Source organism: Phyllobates terribilis, unplaced genomic scaffold (assembly GCF_046119375.1).
Source record: "Phyllobates terribilis strain yellow unplaced genomic scaffold, ASM4611937v1 Scaffold_2__4_contigs__length_985480577, whole genome shotgun sequence".
Lineage (NCBI taxonomy): Eukaryota > Metazoa > Chordata > Amphibia > Anura > Dendrobatidae > Phyllobates > Phyllobates terribilis.
The window spans coordinates 888,084,579-888,105,152 of NW_027362762.1; the positions used below are offsets into that span (position 1 = coordinate 888,084,579).

At 53.3% G+C, this 20,574-nt stretch overlaps 1 protein-coding gene across 1 annotated transcript; it reads right to left on the reverse strand.

The window, feature by feature from the left end:
• Positions 1–7,715: 7,715 nt before the first annotated feature.
• On the reverse strand, positions 7,716–19,942 carry LOC141253044 (uncharacterized protein C3orf38 homolog). The gene is made up of 3 exons (XM_073670808.1): positions 19,675–19,942; positions 12,794–12,999; positions 7,716–9,061 (listed from the first exon to the last, which is right to left on the reverse strand). The coding sequence occupies exons 1-3, from the start codon at positions 19,799–19,801 to the stop codon at positions 8,525–8,527; spliced, it is 870 nt and encodes a 289-aa protein (XP_073526909.1). The 5' UTR covers positions 19,802–19,942; the 3' UTR covers positions 7,716–8,524.
• Positions 19,943–20,574: the final 632 nt, after the last annotated feature.

The window sequence follows — 20,574 nt, forward strand, 5'->3', positions numbered from 1 at the left end:
CACAGACATATGGTCCAAGTGGAAAATCGCTCATGCGAATTGTGCCATTGACTATTATAGGTTCCAGGTATAGTCCGTTGTGGACAAGGACAACACTAGGACAATAGTCCTGTGAATTAGTTCTAATACTCATAGCTAGTTTAAAAGAGATACTCAAGTTATTAAATTGTTTTATTTAGTCAAAGATGAAGATAAGCAAGTTGGCATTTGACTTGCTTTTTCTATCTACTGTCATTCTCCTGCAATGAGAACTTTTGTCTTTCATAGTGGATAGCTGGTTCCCATGGAGCTCGGCCTTTAGTGCCTGACCAAACCATGGCCAAGAGAGTGCAATAGTTATGTTCCAGGAGAGGAGTTAACTCCTAACATCCCTGTCTGCTCTCTCCAGCCCATGGATATCTCTACCACAGTTATCTGCTAACCTGCCTATCAGCTCCTGACTAAGCTGCTGTTATAAATCTTGCAAAATCACAATCCCAGCACCTTTCAGAACAGTCTCCTAATACTGGCTCTCCTGAGCAATTGCTTGTTCAAATGTCTTGTTATCTCTATGTGTAAATACAGTGATAGCTGTGTAGACTCCAGAACAAACCACTGATGGCTGAAAGGGTTAGGCTGTGTGCCCACGATGCAGAAATGCTCCGGATTTTTCCTGAGCGTTTCTGCATCTCCCTGGCAGAAAAACCGCATGCGGATTGTACATGCATTTTTCCTGCGAGGGACATGCGGATGTGAAGCGTTCTTCACATGCATTTCCGCATGCGGGTTGTCAAGCGCTTTCCAAGCGATTTTAGCATCACTTGGAAAGTGCTTGACAACTTGGTCACACTATATAAATCCATGCAAACGACATGGATTTATATAGTGTGACCGCAAAGAATGGTAAAAAATAAGAAAATAATTCTATACTTACCTTCTGATAGCCCCCAGTGTCTTTATTCGATGTGTCCCGGCTTGCCGGCAGCTCGCGGTACACTAAAGGACCTGCCGACATCAGCGGTCGCGTGACCAGTCACATGACTAAATGATGTTATGGCAGGTCCTTTTCAGATCATCGCGAGTTGCCGGCAAGCCGAGATGCATCGCTAAGGATACCGGGGGCCATCAGAAGGTAAGTATAATATTTTTTATTTTATTCTTTTTTTTTTTTTTTTACAGGTACTATGGTACCTGGGACCGGAGGAGAGACTCCTCTTCTCCAAACCCGGGTACCATCAGCACATTGAAACGCATGGATTCCGCATCTGCAGATGCCGTGATGCGGATTCCATGCGTTCTAATGCAAGTCAATGGCGGCGAAAACGCCGCGTTTACGCAAAATAATTGGTAGTGCTGCGTATTTTTCCGCAATGATAATCTGCAGCGGAAATTTTCGCAGCATGTGCACAGCACATGTGGATTATCATTGGGGAACATGGCAGACCTTCTACTAAGCGTTTAAGCATTTCTGCAGTGGAATTGACACTGCGGAAAAGCTTAAAAAAAACGCATAGTGGGCACACAGCCTTACAGCAGAACTTGTGCTAAGCTTTATAGTTCTAATACTACAGCTCTGCTACTAACCTGAGCTGTTACTCAGGAAGGAGAGCCTGCCCTGCCAAAGACCAGGAAGTAAAGAGACTCTAAGGTGACTGCAAAGCTCTGAGCTGCTCCAGAGACCCCTTTAAGCAAGCATACACCAATCAGCCAAAACATTATAACCACCTTCTTAATGGGCAGGTGTCCTTCAAGCAGAACTGTGGGGTCCAGAACTCTATAAGACTTATAAAGAAGTTCTGTTGTCACCGACCCCTAAATATTAGAAGCAATCTGTGTGTTTTGAGGTTCAGCATTTGAGTACGAGAGTTGTTTTCCAAGCACATCCTATAGATGTTCGATCTAATTGAGATTTTGGGAATTTAGTGAACCCAGTCATCACCGTGAACTCCATCATATCCCTCAAACCTTTCCTGAAAACGTGTAGCAGAACGCCTCATCCTGCTGAGAAAGGCAATTGCTACTAGGGAATTCTGCTGCCGTGAAGTGGTGAGACAGTGGTAGGTAGGCGGTATGTGCCAAATTACCATCCACATAAAGAACAGCAGCCAAGGATTCCAGCAGGGCATTGCCCAGACACCACACTGCCTCCACTGGTTAGTCTTCCAACCACAGTTCTCCAGGCATCTTTTCCCCAGGTGACACACACACCCGTCTAAATGATGTAATGGGAATATAAACTCATCTTTAAGAAAGTCAGCCAAGGGCAGAGAGGTAGAGATAGAACATTTGTCAATTGTTAAAGGCCCATTTTGACAGACTGATTGACTATATACAAGCTGATGAGCACTGTCAACACCGGCTGACATGACACTATAAATGACAAATAATTATCCAACATATTCTGCAGCACTTTACATTTACTCATTAATTGGGTGATCAATAGCATCTTTACATTGGCTGACAATCAGGAATGAACATTGTTACGAATGCTCGCTAACCGACTACTAGAAAACCTAAAGGGTCTTTTTTCAGTTATATTCATTTTTATACAAGATAATTACCAGTATGTAAGGCAGATCCCTGGTGTCTCGGCTGCCCTTGTACACACTACATTTCTTCTTAGTGACAATACCAGCTCGGCATAGTAAGTCTGTGGTGCCTAGTATCTCCAGCAGACGTCAATCCCGTGCTCTCAGCCCCATGAGCCCCTGAGATTAAAGTGAAAGCAGCCAAACAGAACCTTTAAAGCACCACTCCAGCATTTTTTTTCAGCGCTGGAGTGGCACTTAAGCCCCCTGACCCCATTCTTATGCTCACCTTCCGGCGGCTTCATCTTTTACCGATGCCACTCCGGTCCCGCGATGTTATCTTGTGCCCGTAACAAGAAGTCAGAAGTTGCGTCACAAAAGCTCAATGCATGTCTATGAGAGCCAGAACGAGGCCAGAACCTGTCTTCTCCGACCAGGAGGTCGCCTCAGCCCGGGTAGAGTGAGCCTTCAACCCATCTGGCACTTCCTCAACGCTAGATGCCTATGCTAGAGAAATGGCCTCCCTAATCCATCTAGCAATGGTGGACTTTGTGACTTTAGACCCTTTCCTAGTCACTTGGTAGGATATAAAAGTTATCTTTCCTAAAGTCTTTGGTAACTGAAAGGTACCCAACCACACACCTCCTCACATTAATGAATGTAACTCCGGCTCTTTCTGGTTACTAGGATTTGGACAAAAGGAGGGTAGGATGACTTCCTGAAGTCTGTGGAAACGAGTGGCTACCTTAGGGAGATAGGCAGTATCTGGCCTAAATATCACTCTATCATCCAAAATTTGAGTAAACGACGAGGCCATAGACAGGGCCTGGATATCCCTAATTCTCCTGGCCGAGGTTAAAGCAGTCTTAAAGGAGAAGGATTTAAGAGTTACTGATTCTATTGGCTTAACCAACCAGTGAGTCAGTCAAGGCCTTTAGAACCAAATTTAGATCCCAGGGAACCAGGCTGCTTTTAATAATGGGTCTAGATCTAAAAGCTGCCTTTATGAACCGAGAAACCCAGTAGTTACCTGCAAGACCACAGCTATATAGGGCGCCCAAGGAAGAAACCTGAACTTTAAGGGTGCTGGTGGATAACCCTAGCTCAAGACCATTTTGTAAAAACTCCAAGATTTTTCCTATTGGCGCCCCCCTACCTCAAACCCAGATCAAGAGAAAGACAAAAACTTTCTCCAAGTTCTGGCATAAATCTGGGTTGTAATAGATTTTCTGCTGAGCATCAGGGTAGTTACTAGACTTTGGGAAAACCCATTTTTACTTAGCATTGTCCTTTCAAGTTCCATAGTGTCAAGTGTAGGCCAGTTGCTTGAGGATGAAATATAGGCCCCTGGAAGAGATCCGGAATCTCTGGAAGAACCCAAGGATCGGAGATGGACAAGCTCCTCAGACATGAGAACCAGGGCCTTCTGGGCCAAAAGGTTGCAATCAGCAGACCTCTGGCCTTGTCCTCCCTGATCTTTCTTATGACCAAGGGAAGAGGAGCCAACGTGGAGGGGGCGGGGTGGAGGGGAGGCATATGCCAGGCTGAAATCCCAAGGTATCAGGAAAGCGTCCACAGTCAGGGGATTTTCTCTGGGATTTAGGGAACAGAAGATCTTTGTCTTCCGATTTAGCTCTGTGGCAAACAGATCTAACACCGGAGAGCCCCATCTTCAGACTATTTGGGCAAAAATTCCTTGATTTAGTTCCCATTCCCCTTACCTCAGAGGATAGCGGCTTAGGAAATTTGCTCTAGTGTTTTCTTTTCCCCTTATATGGAGGGCCGTCAGGGAAAGGAGGTGACTTTCTGTAATCTGAAACTCATCAGCGATCTTGACCGTGTACTCCCTGGTGGTTCACATATGCTACCATAACTTGATTATCTGAGAGGATCTTTACATTCTGGCCCTGAAGAAAAGGTAAGAAATTATTCACCGTCTTGTCTACCACCAAAAGTTCTTTTGCATTGGAGGAGAGACCCTTCTCGATATCCGACCAGGTCCTCTGGGCTGCCTTGTGAACCAAGTCCAGCACCTCCTTTTGTAGGGCCTGTTGCTCTGTCTCGGAGGAACGGACCGGGGTCAAAATGAATCTCTCATGGGGGATCGCCTGGAACTCGAACCTCAGACTCAAACCTATCAGATCAAGGATCCAGTTACTGGTTGAAATATTTGTCCAGGCAGGTAAGAAGCCCAACAGCCTCCCCCCTACCTGGGCTATGAGTCATTGACTCAGCTTCCGGGGCCCCAGAGTAGAAGAAGAACCGAACAGAAGCCCTCTACCTTTCGGCCTACAATCTTCCCACTTATCCTGATCCTTCTGCGGTCTTTTACGTACAAATCTTCTTTTACGGAAAGAACGTTTATAACCAGGCATGGACTGGTTAGAGAATCCTTTTTTGTATCACTTGCCTTGTCCAATATCTCATCCACAGCTGGTCCAAAGAGGTGTTGCCCCTGACACAGAATAGAGCAGTCTTGTTCTGGCCTGGATATCTCCCGGCCAACACTTAAACCATAGGGCTCAACGGGCAGCATTGTACATGGCGGCCGACCTTGCCGCCAACCTAACAGAATCCGCAGAGGCGTCTGCTAGGAAAGCTGCAGCTCCCTGCATGAGTGGGATGTTAGATAATATCTCCTTTCTGGATGTCTTATCTTTTAGATGGGACTCATCATATCATCAACGACCTGGCCGTACAAGTCACTGCAACCGCCGGCTTTAAGGCCCCAGCAGTTTCCCAGGTTCCTTTAAGAACCGTATCAGCTTTAATGTCTAAGGGATCCGTAAGGGCTCCCATATCATCAAAGGGGAGAGATGACTTTCTAGATGCCTTTGTTATAGCTACATCTAGTCACGGGGCTTTCTCCCAAGCGAATGAGGCTGAATCCTCAAAAAAATTTCTCTTAAAGGAAGGGGGAAGAGAGCCCTTTCTCTCTGGTCTTTCCCACTCCTTACGTATCAAACTTTGAAGTTTATCATTAATTGGGAAGCATCTCCTCTTGCTTTGTCCCAGGCTCCAGAACACAACGTCTTGAACATATTTTCTGGTCTGGTGTCCATAATGCCCATAGTTGAGCGGACGGCTTTAAACCAGACCATCAATCTCATTTAGCGGAAAATAATGTTGCCCTGCGCCACTATCTGAGGATGAGGAAGAAGATGAACCATCAAAGTCCTTCTCATAGTTCGATGGGAGGGAGACCTCACAATCTGTATCCTCCATTCTCTTTACTTTTTTAGAGAAGACCTTGCTGATCTCTGACTTGACCAATGATTTTAACCCTGAAGCAAAACTAGGGGTCTCATCTGCAAAAGTCTGATTGATACAGGATTGGCACAGCATTTTTGGGTACGAGTCCGCCAATGGGGCTTTACAAAACGCACACGCCTTGTGCTTAAGTTTGGTGAGGCCCTTCTTCCCCGGTTTAGAGGAAGGACCTTTCTCAGCCGAGGTGGGGGGGGGGGGGGGCGGCGCTGGAGGCTGCAGATTCGTCCATCCTGGAGGAGCTGCGAAGACTGGACCTGTTCGCAGATCCTCACCTTCCTGAGGTCCGGGTGTCACCGGTAACCCGAAGGCGTCGTTTCTCCAGGGGCTTCCCAGGCAGCCACCGAGATGGTGATGGCGGCGGCAGCTGCTGCTCACTTTCTGTTGCCATTTTATTATAGGAACAGAAGTAGCAGGGAAGCATGGAGCTATAGTGCTTAAATGTTTCATTTTTTTTACAACTTCCGGGGTTTCTCTCTCCCTCTGGGAGCACCACCTGCTGGCAATAAGGGTCAGAACCGCGTTCTCCCGGTGCCTGAATGCACGTGAACTTCTGGATCCAGTCACCTGACTGCCGGAGGCACACACCGGCATCATCATGCCACGCCACTGGCTTCACACAGAGCCCGGAAGAGCACGACCACGCTAGAGGAGGGACCCGGAATCCTCCACAGTACGCGGTGCTGGGGGTGCAAACCCCAGGCTGGGGCTCCACTCCACGATTGATGTGAGCGATGCTGGAACTGCGGACCCCAGGCAGGGGCGCCGCTCCACCATTGACGTGAGCGATGCTGGAGCTGCGGACCCTAGGCAGGGGCGCCGCTCCACCATTGACGTGAGCGATGCTGGAGCTGCGGACCCTAGGCAGGGGCGCCGCTCCACCGATGTCCTGGGCGATGCAGCTCCAGTGCTCCCAACCTCTATCAGATGCACCACTGAAGGAGCTGCCAACCCCAGACAGGGGCGCCGCTCGACAGGTTGCGTCCATTAGAAAAAGTCTGGCATCTTCAACAGGTAAGCCTGTCACAGGTTCCCCCATCAAGGACAGGAAACCAAACTGAGGCAGGAGAGAGGTGCTGCCCTTTTAAGCCTGTAGGTTTCCTGTCCTTGGTGGGCGGATCCCCTCTCTCGTGGTGCTGTCATGGTCAACTGCTAAATAGAAGCTTACAGTCACCACCCAGTATACACTGAGCTCGGCTGTAATCACTCCCCTGTGCACTGAATGACAGCCCTCTCTGCAGTGTGTGCGCGCAGAGTGGCTGTCACAAGACAGGTGAATGTGGTCCCAGTTTGACCTAAATGTTTTACTGTAACCACAATACACAAGTTGCCGTGATGCAAACCCTGCTAGATTTCTTGCGATCTGTGTATTGCTGTAACTTGTTAGTCGCTGTGCAGCCCCAGCTATTTCCATTATGCTGGGATGTAGCATTGTGATACTACAGCCTCAGGCCGTGCAACACATCACCCAACCTTACTATTAAAGTACATCTTTTTCAGGGTTTTTTATTTTAATGTTTTGCTCCCATTGTGGTCAAGTTAAGCGTTTTAATTTTTGTTTTAGGTGAAAGTTTTTGCAAAACACCTTAAGAAAGATGCCATTGACTCCTACTGTAAAGTATGGAGCATCTTCATGGGGAAAACTGAAGAAAGGTCACTTTTAATCGCTTGGCGTCTTTGGAAACCTGAAGAGGTTACAAGACGCTACAAAGCCTGAACTGCGTGGATTATTATTTTTTTTTAAATACACAAAAATTAATATGAAGAGTTTTCTGAGCACTTTTTTCAGGCAGTTTTCAAAGCAAAGGCACCTAAAAGAAACAATGAACATACCTTGGGCATATGGTGCAGTACAGAGGCAACATATGACCCCCGCCCCCCACCCCCGTCACGTATATATGGAGCTAATCTTACCAATGAATGCTTACATCACATTAACCATTATGGTTCCCAGTGTGGTTTAATGTGTATTATGCATAAGCAATAATAAACATAAGAATAAAATATAAATGTCTGGGGTAATTTCTGGCATTGAGCGGTGGATCTTGCACCGATATATTAAGGTTCCAAAATAAAGCAAAACATTACGACTGCAAAGAAAATGAGAGCTATACTATGTATTATTACAGCCCATTAGTAACAATTACACTTCTGGGGTTGATTCATTCACTGTAATCAGGCCGATCCCACTGGGAGTATTAGGAAATCTGAAAAAGTGAAGGCCAAGTACTATTATAGTACGTGCAGATTTTATTTTGGCCACAAGTGCGCGACTCCATCTGTCTGAGCCCTCAAAATGCAGGATTCAGACAGGCCAGTCTAAAGTTGCATGTCAGATAAATTAAGTCTTTGGTTCCACAGGGGACATGTAAAAATCCCATTTCCAAGGGTTCAGCCCCTTCATTCTGAGGATCAATGGGAATTTCAGCAACACAAAACCCCATTAATTGCCAAGTGGAAAGGGGCCAAGCACGTGTGGGTACGCTCCAGTCTCCTTGATAGGAAAGAAGAAGTAGCCATATGCAAGCAGAGAACAAATGGCGAGGTGGATGCTCGCGTGCACGGCCTCCTCCATTATCTTCTATAGTTTGCGTCATCCAATGTACTTGTTCTAGTGAATAGAGAGCTGCACAAATGAGTGGCCACATCTCCATTTCATCACCACTGGGACGTGGTGGCCACCTCACTAGGCGCGACTAGTATATGCCCCCTTTATATCCAGGGCTGATCCTAGGAAAGAGCTCAAGGTTTCAGCCATAGTAGAGCTCCAATTCACTGCTCTGTAAGGTAATAGCGGGCAACTGCTGAGACTCTTCACAGGTTAATGTGTTCTGCCCAAGGATTTTGAGATTCACGTTCTTAATCTTCCAATTTTTCCCAACCGGACAACGAATCAACCCAAAAATCTGTTCGAATATTCCCAGCCAGACGTTGTCTCTGTGGATGGTTCCTGCCACTGCCACCACCACCAGCCCGTGGGGAGATGGAACACATTTCAGGCCTCTGCTATCAACATTGGGGTTAAATACGAGTCTCTCCTCTCGTGTCAGTGCCAGAAGACGTAGACTGGCCATCTGAGAGCCGTTGTGTTCCTCTAAGGCCTGCTCTGCCGTCCTGTACGCCAGCTTTAACTCTGCATTCTCCCAGAAATGCTGAGGTCCCCAGTCGCCCTTGTCCAGCCCAAGAGACGGATTCTGAGAATTCAGCATGGGGTAAAACCAATTGCAAAACTGTTCTCCCAGCATCTGACAGTCCAGCGTCTGAGGTTCATATTCTTCTTTTTCAACCTAAAAAAAAAATTAATCCATATAATTTATTTCATTAAAAATCACCACATTAATATTATCACATATTCATCATTCAGTTAAAGGGAATTTTCCACCACAAACGCTCATGGGGTTATGAACAATTACCAGACTGAGACCCTAACAATGTCTGATTACAGCTAGTTATCGTCACCATTTCTAAAGGCGCCTCATACACAGACAGAAAGTCAGCCGAGCCCACCGATATGGTCGGAATCAACCATCTAATGTGTGAGGGGCCTCCAGACTCTTCACAGACAGATTATGTTGGTGGAAAGAAGCATTTAGCCTACTGGATTTCCAAAGGTCGATCCTTTTGCTCTCAAGGAAAATTGCAAAGTCCCCTTAAATAGCGCCATTCCAAAATGCTAACACACTCCCTTCACTTAAATGAAGTGCCACAGTTCTCGATACTGCACTGGGATGGACTTGCAAAGGTTTTAAAATATCGAAAAGCCGCTTTGAGTTTTACAGCCCCGTCATTCTGGTCATCCGGAGGGGGCTGGTTGTATCAGTCCGGAGGGAGGGGGGGCTGGTTGTATCAGTCCGGAGGGAGGGGGGGCTGGTTGTATCAGTCCGGAGGGAGGGGGGGCTGGTTGTATCAGTCCGGGGGGAGGGGGGGCTGGTTGTATCAGTCCGGGGGGAGGGGGGGCTGGTTGTATCAGTCCGGAGGGAGGGGGGGGCTGGTTGTATCAGTCCGGAGGGAGGGGGGGGCTGGTTGTATCAGTCCGGGGGGGAGGGAGGGGGGGCTGGTTGTATCAGTCCGGGGGGGAGGGAGGGGGGGCTGGTTGTATCAGTCCGGAGGGGAGGGAGGGGGGGCTGGTTGTATCAGTCCGGGGGGGAGGGAGGGGGGGCTGGTTGTATCAGTCCGGGGGGGGGGGAAGCTGGTTGTATCAGTCCGGAGGGAGGGGGGGCGGCTGGTTGTATCAGTCCGGGGGGGGGGGGGGGGGGGGGGCTGGTTGTATCAGTCCGGAGGGAGGGGGGGCGGCTGGTTGTATCAGTCCGGGGGGGGGGGGGGGGGCTGGTTGTATCAGTCCAGGGGGGGGGGGGGCTGGTTGTATCAGTCCGGAGGGAGGGGGGGCTGGTTGTATCAGTCCGGAGGGAGGGGGGGGGCTGGTTGTATCAGTCCGGAGGGAGGGGGGGGGCTGGTTGTATCAGTCCGGAGGGAGGGGGGGGGCTGGTTGTATCAGTCCGGGGGGGGGGGCTGGTTGTATCAGTCCGGAGGGAGGGGGGGGGCTGGTTGCATCAGTCCGGGGGGGGGGGGGGGCTGGGCTGGTTGTATCAGTCCGGGGGGGGGGGGGGGGGGGAAGCTGGTTGTATCAGTCCGGAGGGAGGGGGGGGGAAGCTGGTTGTATCAGTCCGGAGGGAGGGGGGGCTGGTTGTATCAGTCCGGAGGGAGGGGGGGCTGGTTGTATCAGTCCGGAGGGAGGGGGGGCTGGTTGTATCAGTCCGGAGGGAGGGGGGGCTGGTTGTATCAGTCCGGAGGGAGGGGGGGCTGGTTGTATCAGTCCGGAGGGAGGGGGGGCTGGTTGTATCAGTCCGGAGGGAGGGGGGGCTGGTTGTATCAGTCCGGAGGGAGGGGGGGGGCTGGTTGTATCAGTCCGGAGGGAGGGGGGGGGCTGGTTGTATCAGTCCGGAGGGAGGGGGGGGGCTGGTTGTATCAGTCCGGGGGGGGGGGGGGGGGCTGGTTGTATCAGTCCGGGGGGGCTGGTTGTATCAGTCCGGGGGGGGCTGGTTGTATCAGTCCGGGGGGGGCTGGTTGTATCAGTCCGGGGGGGGCTGGTTGTATCAGTCCGGGGGGGGCTGGTTGTATCAGTCCGGGGGGGGCTGGTTGTATCAGTCCGGGGGGGGGTGGTGAGAAGGTTGTATCAGTCCGGGGGGGGGGGGGGGCGGGAAGTGCACCAGTCCAGGGGAGGGGGAGGAGGGAGTGGGTATCAGTCCAGAGGAAATAGGGGGGGGGGGGGGGGAGTGTGTATGAGTCAAGGGGGGGGAGAGTGTGTACCAGTCCAGAAGGGAGTGTGTACCAGTCCAGAGGGGAGGGGGAGGGAGTGTGTATCAGTCAGACCATTTAGGATCTCCTCACTTCAGAAAAAATCTTGTGCTTAGGGCCCCCCCACTTGTCCTGCTCTGGAGGACGGGCTGTGCCTATTTCTTACATTCATCACCCTGGGAGAAGTCCTAGCAGTCCTCGCATCCTTGGACTTTATGGGTGGTAGAAGCATTTACAGACCAATATTCTGATCACAGGCAAAGCAGTCAGTAAATAGCATTTTGAATCCTTGAACAGGGAGAGGGGTCCGGGGGTCTTGGAAATATAAAGCAACACAGGAAGGTGTTGCTATGGCTTTTCACCTGGCATTTCTGCAGTAATAGTAAGATAGGCGACATTTATAAAACTTTATAGGGAATTCCTGCTCCGCTCACATCACTTCTGCTGATCCCTGACGTGTCAAGGCGTGATCAGCAAGTTTCGTGCTCCTCCCTGACTCATTAACATAGGACAGGTGCCCAATGCCAGCAGATCACGTGCCTGACCTGGCTGGTATCAGACGTGACATCAGAGACCGAAGCCAGATCTCATCAACTATCCACAGGATAGGTGACAAGTTTCTGATTGCTGGGGGATCCCCCACCTCTGAGGACATGGGTACCCAGAGTCCTAAGTGAATTAAATAGCAGATGAGCATGTGCACTATGGGTCCATGCAAAGTCTATGGTCCTGAAGGAGGTCGCAGATAGCTGCAGTCCGAGATCAAGGTCAGTCCCATAAACTGAGTGGACTGACCCGGACATGGTCAACTGCTGTTACAGCAAATGGGGGAACTCTGCAGATTGGCAGCTTATCACCTGGACTGGAGAAAAGTTAGTGTTGTATAACCCCATGAATCACTGAAGAATACAGGTTGAATCATTTAGGCTATGTGCCCACAATCAGGAGACGCTGCGGGTTTGAAGCTGCGTATTTATGCAGTGTCAAACCCACAGCGTCCAGATGTTACAGCATAGTGGATGGATTTCTAGAAATCCCATGTCCACTATGCGTCCCTGTGCACCTGCAGATCACCTGCGGAAACTGACATATGGCGCGTCTTTCAGGGCCTCAGCATGTCAATTTCTCATTGATTTAACATCAATGAGAAAAGTCCGCATGTGAAAAAATAAAAAATCGTGGCCGCTCATTTTCATAAGCCATGGCTGTTCTGCAGCGTCGGGGCCCCAGCGGCTCCGGAGCGTAGGCACATTCCCACATTGCATTCATGGGTCCCATCAGGACATAAGCCCGACCCCCATCCCCTGCAAAACGAGATTTGGACGTATGCACTGACGGAACAATACACTAATGATGCGGAAAGAGCGAACGAGCGCCCTGACGTGCACTAGTTTCAGGAATGTACGCCAACACGAGGCAGACACTCAGACGTCAGGGTGTCCACTCCCAAAAAGGGTACACGTTTGCTCTGCTGTCACCATTACAGCCTATGGCCTCGATCACGCATCCGAACCCTGTTTTGCAGGGGGGGGGGGGGGCGCGGGTGAGGGTACAGGATTCGGATGTAAGTCCCGAAAGGACCCACAAGTGTATAATGTCTGAATCTTCCTCTTACTGCAGTGTATACAGATCTCTCTATTACTGCATCCGGATCAGTGCCGTCAGCTTGTGAAGAATAAGCTCAGTCTGGGGCGGACGGGGATCTCGTCATGACTGCCGCTCACCTTATCTCTGGGAGAACTTGTCTGATGGACACTCGGACCTCTCCAGTGATCCAGCGCACACTGGATGAGCTGACCTTTCTCACTGGACGGCAGCACGGTGACATTCTCCGCAGCAAGATACTTAAAAATGGCGCCGCGGTGAACCTTCCTTCTCTTCAGGAGCTCTTCCGCACTCTTACTGTATATAGTGATTGCATCAAAGGCTTCTAGAAAGGAGAAAAGCAGAAAGGTAAAGTCTGGACATGGTGGGAGCAGAGACACTGACCGGGATAACAGGACGTATGAGGATGGACAGAGGCCGCGTCACTCACCAAGGAGCAGAGACACTGACCGGGATAACGGGACGTATGAGGAAGGACAGAGGCCGCGTCACTCACCGAGGAGCAGAGACGCTGACCGGGATAACAGGACGTATGAGGATGGACAGAGGCCGCGTCACTCACCAAGGAGCAGAGACACTGACCGGGATAACGGGACGTATGAGGAAGGACAGAGGCCGCGTCACTCACCGAGGAGCAGAGACACTGACCGGGATAACAGGACGTATGAGGATGGACAGAGGCCGCGTCACTCACCGAGGAGCAGAGACACTGACCGGGATAACAGGACGTATGAGGATGGACAGAGGCCGCGTCACTCACCAAGGAGCAGAGACACTGACCGGGATAACGGGACGTATGAGGAAGGACAGAGGCCGCGTCACTCACCGAGGAGCAGAGACGCTGACCGGGATAACTGGACGTATGAGGAAGGACAGAGGCCGCGTCACTCACCAAGGAGCAGAGACACTGACCGGGATACGTGAAGACGGACAGAGGCCGCGTCACTCACCAAGGAGCAGAGACACTGACCGGGATAACGGGACGTATGAGGAAGGACAGAGGCCGCGTCACTCACCAAGGAGCAGAGACACTGACCGGGATAACGGGACGTATGAGGAAGGACAGAGGCCGCGTCACTCACCGAGGAGCAGAGACGCTGACCGGGATACGTGAAGACGGACAGAGGCCGCGTCACTCACCAAGGAGCAGAGACACTGACCGGGATAACGGGACGTATGAGGAAGGACAGAGGCCGCGTCACTCACCAAGGAGCAGAGACACTGACCGGGATAACGGGACGTGTGAGGGCGGACAGAGGCAGCGTCACTCACCAAGGAGCAGAGACACTGACCGGGATAACTGGACGTGTGAGGGCGGACAGAGGCCACGTCACTCACCGAGGAGCAGAGACACTGACCGGGATAACTGGACGTGTGAGGAAGGACAGAGGCCGCGTCACTCACCGAGGAGCAGAGACGCTGACCGGGATAACTGGACGTGTGAGAAAGGACAGAGGCCGCGTCACTCACCGAGGAGCAGAGACGCTGACCGGGATAACGGGACGTATGAGGAAGGACAGAGGCCGCGTCACTCACCGAGGAGCAGAGACGCTGACCGGGATACGTGAAGACGGACAGAGGCCGCGTCATTCACCGAGGAGCAGAGACACTGACCGGGATAACTGGACGTGTGAGGGCGGACAGAGGCCGCGTCACTCACCGAGGAGCAGAGACACAAACCGGGATAACTGGACGTGTGAGGAAGGACAGAGGCCGCGTCACTCACCGAGGAGCAGAGACGCTAACCGGGATAACTGGACGTGTGAGGAAGGACAGAGGCCGCGTCACTCACCGAGGAGCAGAGACGCTGACCGGGATAACTGGACGTGTGAGGAAGGACAGAGGCCGCGTCACTCACCGAGGAGCAGAGACACTGACCGGGATAACTGGACGTGTGAGGAAGGACAGAGGCCGCGTCACTCACCGAGGAGCAGAGACGCTGACCGGGATAACTGGACGTGTGAGGAAGGACAGAGGCCGCGTCACTCACCGAGGAGCAGAGACGCTGACCGGGATAACGGGACGTTTGAGGAAGGACAGAGGCCGCGTCACTCACCGAGGAGCAGAGACACTGACCGGGATAACGGGACGTATGAGGAAGGACAGAGGCCGCGTCACTCACCGAGGAGCAGAGACACTGACCGGGATAACTGGACGTGTGAGGAAGGACAGAGGCCGCGTCACTCACCGAGGAGCAGAGACACTGACCGGGATAACTGGACGTGTGAGGAAGGACAGAGGCCGCGTCACTCACCGAGGAGCAGAGACACTGACCGGGATAACTGGACATATGAGGAAGGACAGAGGCCGCGTCACTCACCGAGGAGCAGAGACACTGACCGGGATAACTGGACGTGTGAGGAAGGACAGAGGCCGCGTCACTCACCGAGGAGCAGAGACGCTGACCGGGATAACGGGACGTATGAGGAAGGACAGAGGCCGCGTCACTCACCGAGGAGCAGAGACGCTGACCGGGATAACGGGACGTATGAGGAAGGACAGAGGCCGCGTCACTCACCAAGGAGCAGAGACACTGACCGGGAAAACTGGACATATGAGGAAGGACAGAGGCCGCGTCACTCACCGAGGAGCAGAGACACTGACCGGGATAACTGGACGTGTGAGGAAGGACAGAGGCCGCGTCACTCACCGAGGAGCAGAGACGCTGACCGGGATAACGGGACGTATGAGGAAGGACAGAGGCCGCGTCACTCACCGAGGAGCAGAGACGCTGACCGGGATAACGGGACGTATGAGGAAGGACAGAGGCCGCGTCACTCACCGAGGAGCAGAGACGCTGACCGGGATAACGGGACGTATGAGGGCGGACAGAGGCCGCGTCACTCACCGAGGAGCAGAGACACTGACCGGGATAACGGGACGTATGAGGAAGGACAGAGGCCGCGTCACTCACCGAGAAGCAGAGACACTGACCGGGATAACTGGACGTGTGAGGAAGGACAGAGGCCGCGTCACTCACCAAGGAGCAGAGACACTGACCGGGATAACTGGACGTGTGAGGGCGGACAGAGGCAGCGTCACTCACCAAGGAGCAGAGACACTGACCGGGATAACGGGACGTGTGAGGGCGGACAGAGGCAGCGTCACTCACCAAGGAGCAGAGACACTGACCGGGATAACGGGACGTGTGAGGGCGGACAGAGGCCGCGTCACTCACCAAGGAGCAGAGACACTGACCGGGATGTATGAGGAAGGACAGAGGCCGCGTCACTCACCGAGGAGCAGAGACACTGACCGGGATAACTGGACGTGTGAGGGCGGACAGAGGCCACGTCACTCACCGAGGAGCAGAGACACTGACCGGGATAACTGGACGTGTGAGGAAGGACAGAGGCCGCGTCACTCACCGAGGAGCAGAGACACTGACCGGGATAACTGGACGTGTGAGGAAGGACAGAGGCCGCGTCACTCACCGAGGAGCAGAGACGCTGACCGGGATAACTGGACGTGTGAGGAAGGACAGAGGCCGCGTCACTCACCGAGGAGCAGAGACACTGACCGGGATAACTGGACGTGTGAGAAAGGACAGAGGCCGCGTCACTCACCGAGGAGCAGAGACGCTGACCGGGATAACGGGACGTATGAGGAAGGACAGAGGCCGCGTCACTCACCGAGGAGCAGAGACGCTGACCGGGATACGTGAAGACGGACAGAGGCCGCGTCACTCACCGAGGAGCAGAGACGCTGACCGGGATAACTGGACGTGTGAGGGCGGACAGAGGCCGCGTCACTCACCGAGGAGCAGAGACACTGACCGGGATAACTGGACGTGTGAGGGCGGACAGAGGCCGCGTCACTCACCGAGGAGCAGAGACACAGACCGGGATAACTGGACGTGTGAGGAAGGACAGAGGCCGCGTCACTCACCGAGGAGCAGAGACGCTAACCGGGATAACTGGACGTGTGAGGAAGGACAGAGGCCGCGTCACTCACCGAGGAGCAGAGACGTTGACCGGGATAACGGGACGTATGAGGAAGGACAGAGGCCGCGTCACTCACCGAGGAGCAGAGACACTGACCGGGATAACTGGACGTGTGAGGAAGGACAGAGGCCGCGTCACTCACCGAGGAGCAGAGACGCTGACCGGGATAACGGGACGTATGAGGAAGGACAGAGGCCGCGTCACTCACCGAGAAGCAGAGACACTGACCGGGATAACTGGACGTGTGAGGAAGGACAGAGGCCGCGTCACTCACCGAGGAGCAGAGACGCTGACCGGGATAACGGGACGTATGAGGAAGGACAGAGGCCGCGTCACTCACCGAGGAGCAGAGACACTGACCGGGATAACGGGACGTATGAGGAAGGACAGAGGCCGCGTCACTCACCGAGGAGCAGAGACACTGACCGGGATAACTGGACGTGTGAGGAAGGACAGAGGCCGTGTCACTCACCGAGGAGCAGAGACACTGATCGGGATAACTGGACGTGTGAGGAAGGACAGAGGCCGCGTCACTCACCGAGGAGCAGAGACACTGACCGGGATAACTGGACATATGAGGAAGGACAGAGGCCGCGTCACTCACCGAGGAGCAGAGACACTGACCGGGATAACTGGACGTGTGAGGAAGGACAGAGGCCGCGTCACTCACCGAGGAGCAGAGACGCTGACCGGGATAACGGGACGTATGAGGAAGGACAGAGGCCGCGTCACTCACCGAGGAGCAGAGACACTGACCGGGATAACGGAACGTATGAGGAAGGACAGAGGCCGCGTCACTCACCGAGGAGCAGAGACACTGACCGGGATAACGGGACGTATGAGGAAGGACAGAGGCCGCGTCACTCACCGAGGAGCAGAGACGCTGACCGGGATAACGGGACGTATGAGGAAGGACAGAGGCCGCGTCAGTCACCGAGGAGCAGAGACACTGACCGGGATAACGGGACGTATGAGGAAGGACAGAGGCCGCGTCACTCACCGAGGAGCAGAGACACTGACCGGGATAACGGGACGTATGAGGAAGGACAGAGGCCGCGTCACTCACCAAGGAGCAGAGACACTGACCGGGATAACGGGACGTATGAGGAAGGACAGAGGCCGCGTCACTCACCGAGGAGCAGAGACGCTGACCGGGATAACGGGACGTATGAGGAAGGACAGAGGCCGCGTCACTCACCGAGGAGCAGAGACGCTGACCGGGATAACGGGACGTATGAGGAAGGACAGAGGCCGCGTCACTCACCGAGGAGCAGAGACGCTGACCGGGATAACTGGACGTGTGAGGAAGGACAGAGGCCGCGTCACTCACCGAGGAGCAGAGACACTGACCGGGATAACTGGACATATGAGGAAGGACAGAGGCCGCGTCACTCACCGAGGAGCAGAGACACTGACCGGGATAACTGGACGTGTGAGGAAGGACAGAGGCCGCGTCACTCACCGAGGAGCAGAGACGCTGACCGGGATAACGGGACGTATGAGGAAGGACAGAGGCCGCGTCACTCACCGGGATAACTGGACGTGTGAGGAAGGACAGAGGCCGCGTCACTCACCGAGGAGCAGAGACGCTGACCGGGATAACGGGACGTATGAGGAAGGACAGAGGCCGCGTCACTCACCGAGGAGCAGAGACACTGACCGGGATAACGGGACGTATGAGGAAGGACAGAGGCCGCGTCACTCACCGAGGAGCAGAGACACTGACCGGGATAACTGGACGTGTGAGGAAGGACAGAGGCCGTGTCACTCACCGAGGAGCAGAGACACTGATCGGGATAACTGGACGTGTGAGGAAGGACAGAGGCCGCGTCACTCACCGAGGAGCAGAGACACTGACCGGGATAACTGGACGTGTGAGGAAGGACAGAGGCCGCGTCACTCACCGAGGAGCAGAGACGCTGACCGGGATAACGGGACGTATGAGGAAGGACAGAGGCCGCGTCACTCACCGAGGAGCAGAGACACTGACCGGGATAACGGAACGTATGAGGAAGGACAGAGGCCGCGTCACTCACCGAGGAGCAGAGACACTGACCGGGATAACGGGACGTATGAGGAAGGACAGAGGCCGCGTCACTCACCGAGGAGCAGAGACGCTGACCGGGATAACGGGACGTATGAGGAAGGACAGAGGCCGCGTCACTCACCGAGGAGCAGAGACGCTGACCGGGATAACGGGACGTATGAGGAAGGACAGAGGCCGCGTCACTCACCGAGGAGCAGAGACACTGACCGGGATAACGGGACGTATGAGGAAGGACAGAGGCCGCGTCACTCACCAAGGAGCAGAGACACTGACCGGGATAACGGGACGTATGAGGAAGGACAGAGGCCGCGTCACTCACCGAGGAGCAGAGACGCTGACCGGGATAACTGGACGTGTGAGGAAGGACAGAGGCCGCGTCACTCACCGAGGAGCAGAGACGCTGACCGGGATAACGGGACGTATGAGGAAGGACAGAGGCCGCGTCACTCACCGAGGAGCAGAGACGCTGACCGGGATAACGGGACGTATGAGGAAGGACAGAGGCCGCGTCACTCACCGAGGAGCAGAGACACTGACCGGGATAACGGGACGTATGAGGAAGGACAGAGGCCGCGTCACTCACCGAGGAGCAGAGACACTGACCGGGATAACGGAACGTATGAGGAAGGTTAGAGGCCGCGTCACTCACCGAGGAGCAGAGACGCTGACCGGGATAACTGGACGTATGAGGAAGGACAGAGGCCGCGTCACTCACCAAGGAGCAGAGACACTGACCGGGATAACGGGACGTATGAGGAAGGACAGAGGCCGCGTCACTCACCGAGGAGCAGAGGAAGAATCGGGAAGGATTGAAAGCTGGCCGCGGCAGGAAGGGATTATAGGGATCCATTAGGGATCGTGTGAGGATCCGGTGCGGGCAGGGACTGGGGGGACCCACTATTACCACAGGGGGCGCTATTCATGGCTGCAGTGTATGAGCTCAGCCGAAGCCAGCACTGCTTACACACGTCCTGCTGGGATCAGTAGTCCGCCGCCGCCGGCCGCTCACCTTCCCTGCTGAACACATGGATCAGGCGATTGGTGACTGTTTCGGCTACAGAGAACAGGTCCTCGGTGTCCAGCTGTGCCAGCAGCCGCCTGCAGCCCTCCTTCTCCCGGGAGCTGAGACCCGCCATGTTGGAGGCTCACACCAGCCCGGCAACTCTGCAGCCCGGACCGGGACTTCCGCCCCCAAAATTGACAGCTGAGAACGAAACTAGCAAACGAGGCGTCCACTTCCGGCAGCGTCCCTGTCACGTGATCGGGCGTCACCAGGGAGACGAGATAGTCCACGGAGTGTCACGTGACATGTGACATCATCGCGTCAGCACTGCCGGGGCTCCCCGCTAGTGGCGCTGTCTGGCTCGCTGCTTTTGTCACCAGAGCATGGTGATTTCTCAGGCTGATTCATTAATGCGTTTGTGGCTGTTATTTTTATAATTTTTGTGCCCTTTTTTGATTGTTTGCGCCTTATTAATCTTTTCATTTGCTACCTTCATACAGTCAGGTCTTATCTGTTGCTATTCTTCGGTTCTCCATTGTGGTGAGCTTTGGGGTTTTCCAGTTGTTTTCATCTGATTCATCATTTACCACCTTTTCAAAAAGTTCTAAAACTTACAGCAAATGACCTGCAGTTTCTCCCGCCCTAAAGTGTTTTTATCTAGAAATTAATTTTGGGGCAAATTTTTCAAGATCTGTAAGGGGTGGTGCAAAACTAACTGCTTTATTTTTTTTACTATTTCCTTTTTTGGTGACATTTTGTTTGTGTATCACCAGTGCATGCTGGGATAATCAAATGATCGTCATCAGGGGGCAGCGGCTCCAGTCACTGTCACAGCCTCCACCCCCTCCCTGAAACGAAGCATCATCAGTCACCTCCATTTCAGAGGGTGGGATAGTCTCTGCTCAT

What these genes read in the sequence shown, in the direction of transcription:
- LOC141253044 (XM_073670808.1), bottom strand. Translation starts at nt 19,801, where the DNA reads ATGGCGGGTCTCAGCTCCCGGGAGAAGGAGGGCTGCAGGCGGCTGCTG. An exon ending in CCATGTGTTCAGCAGGGAAG is followed by an intron (nt 13,000 to 19,674) that starts GTGAGCGGCCGG and finishes TCTCCTTTCTAG; the next exon opens with AAGCCTTTGATGCAATCACT. An exon ending in CAAGTTCTCCCAGAGATAAG is followed by an intron (nt 9,062 to 12,793) that starts GTGAGCGGCAGT and finishes TTTTTTTTTTAG; the next exon opens with GTTGAAAAAGAAGAATATGA.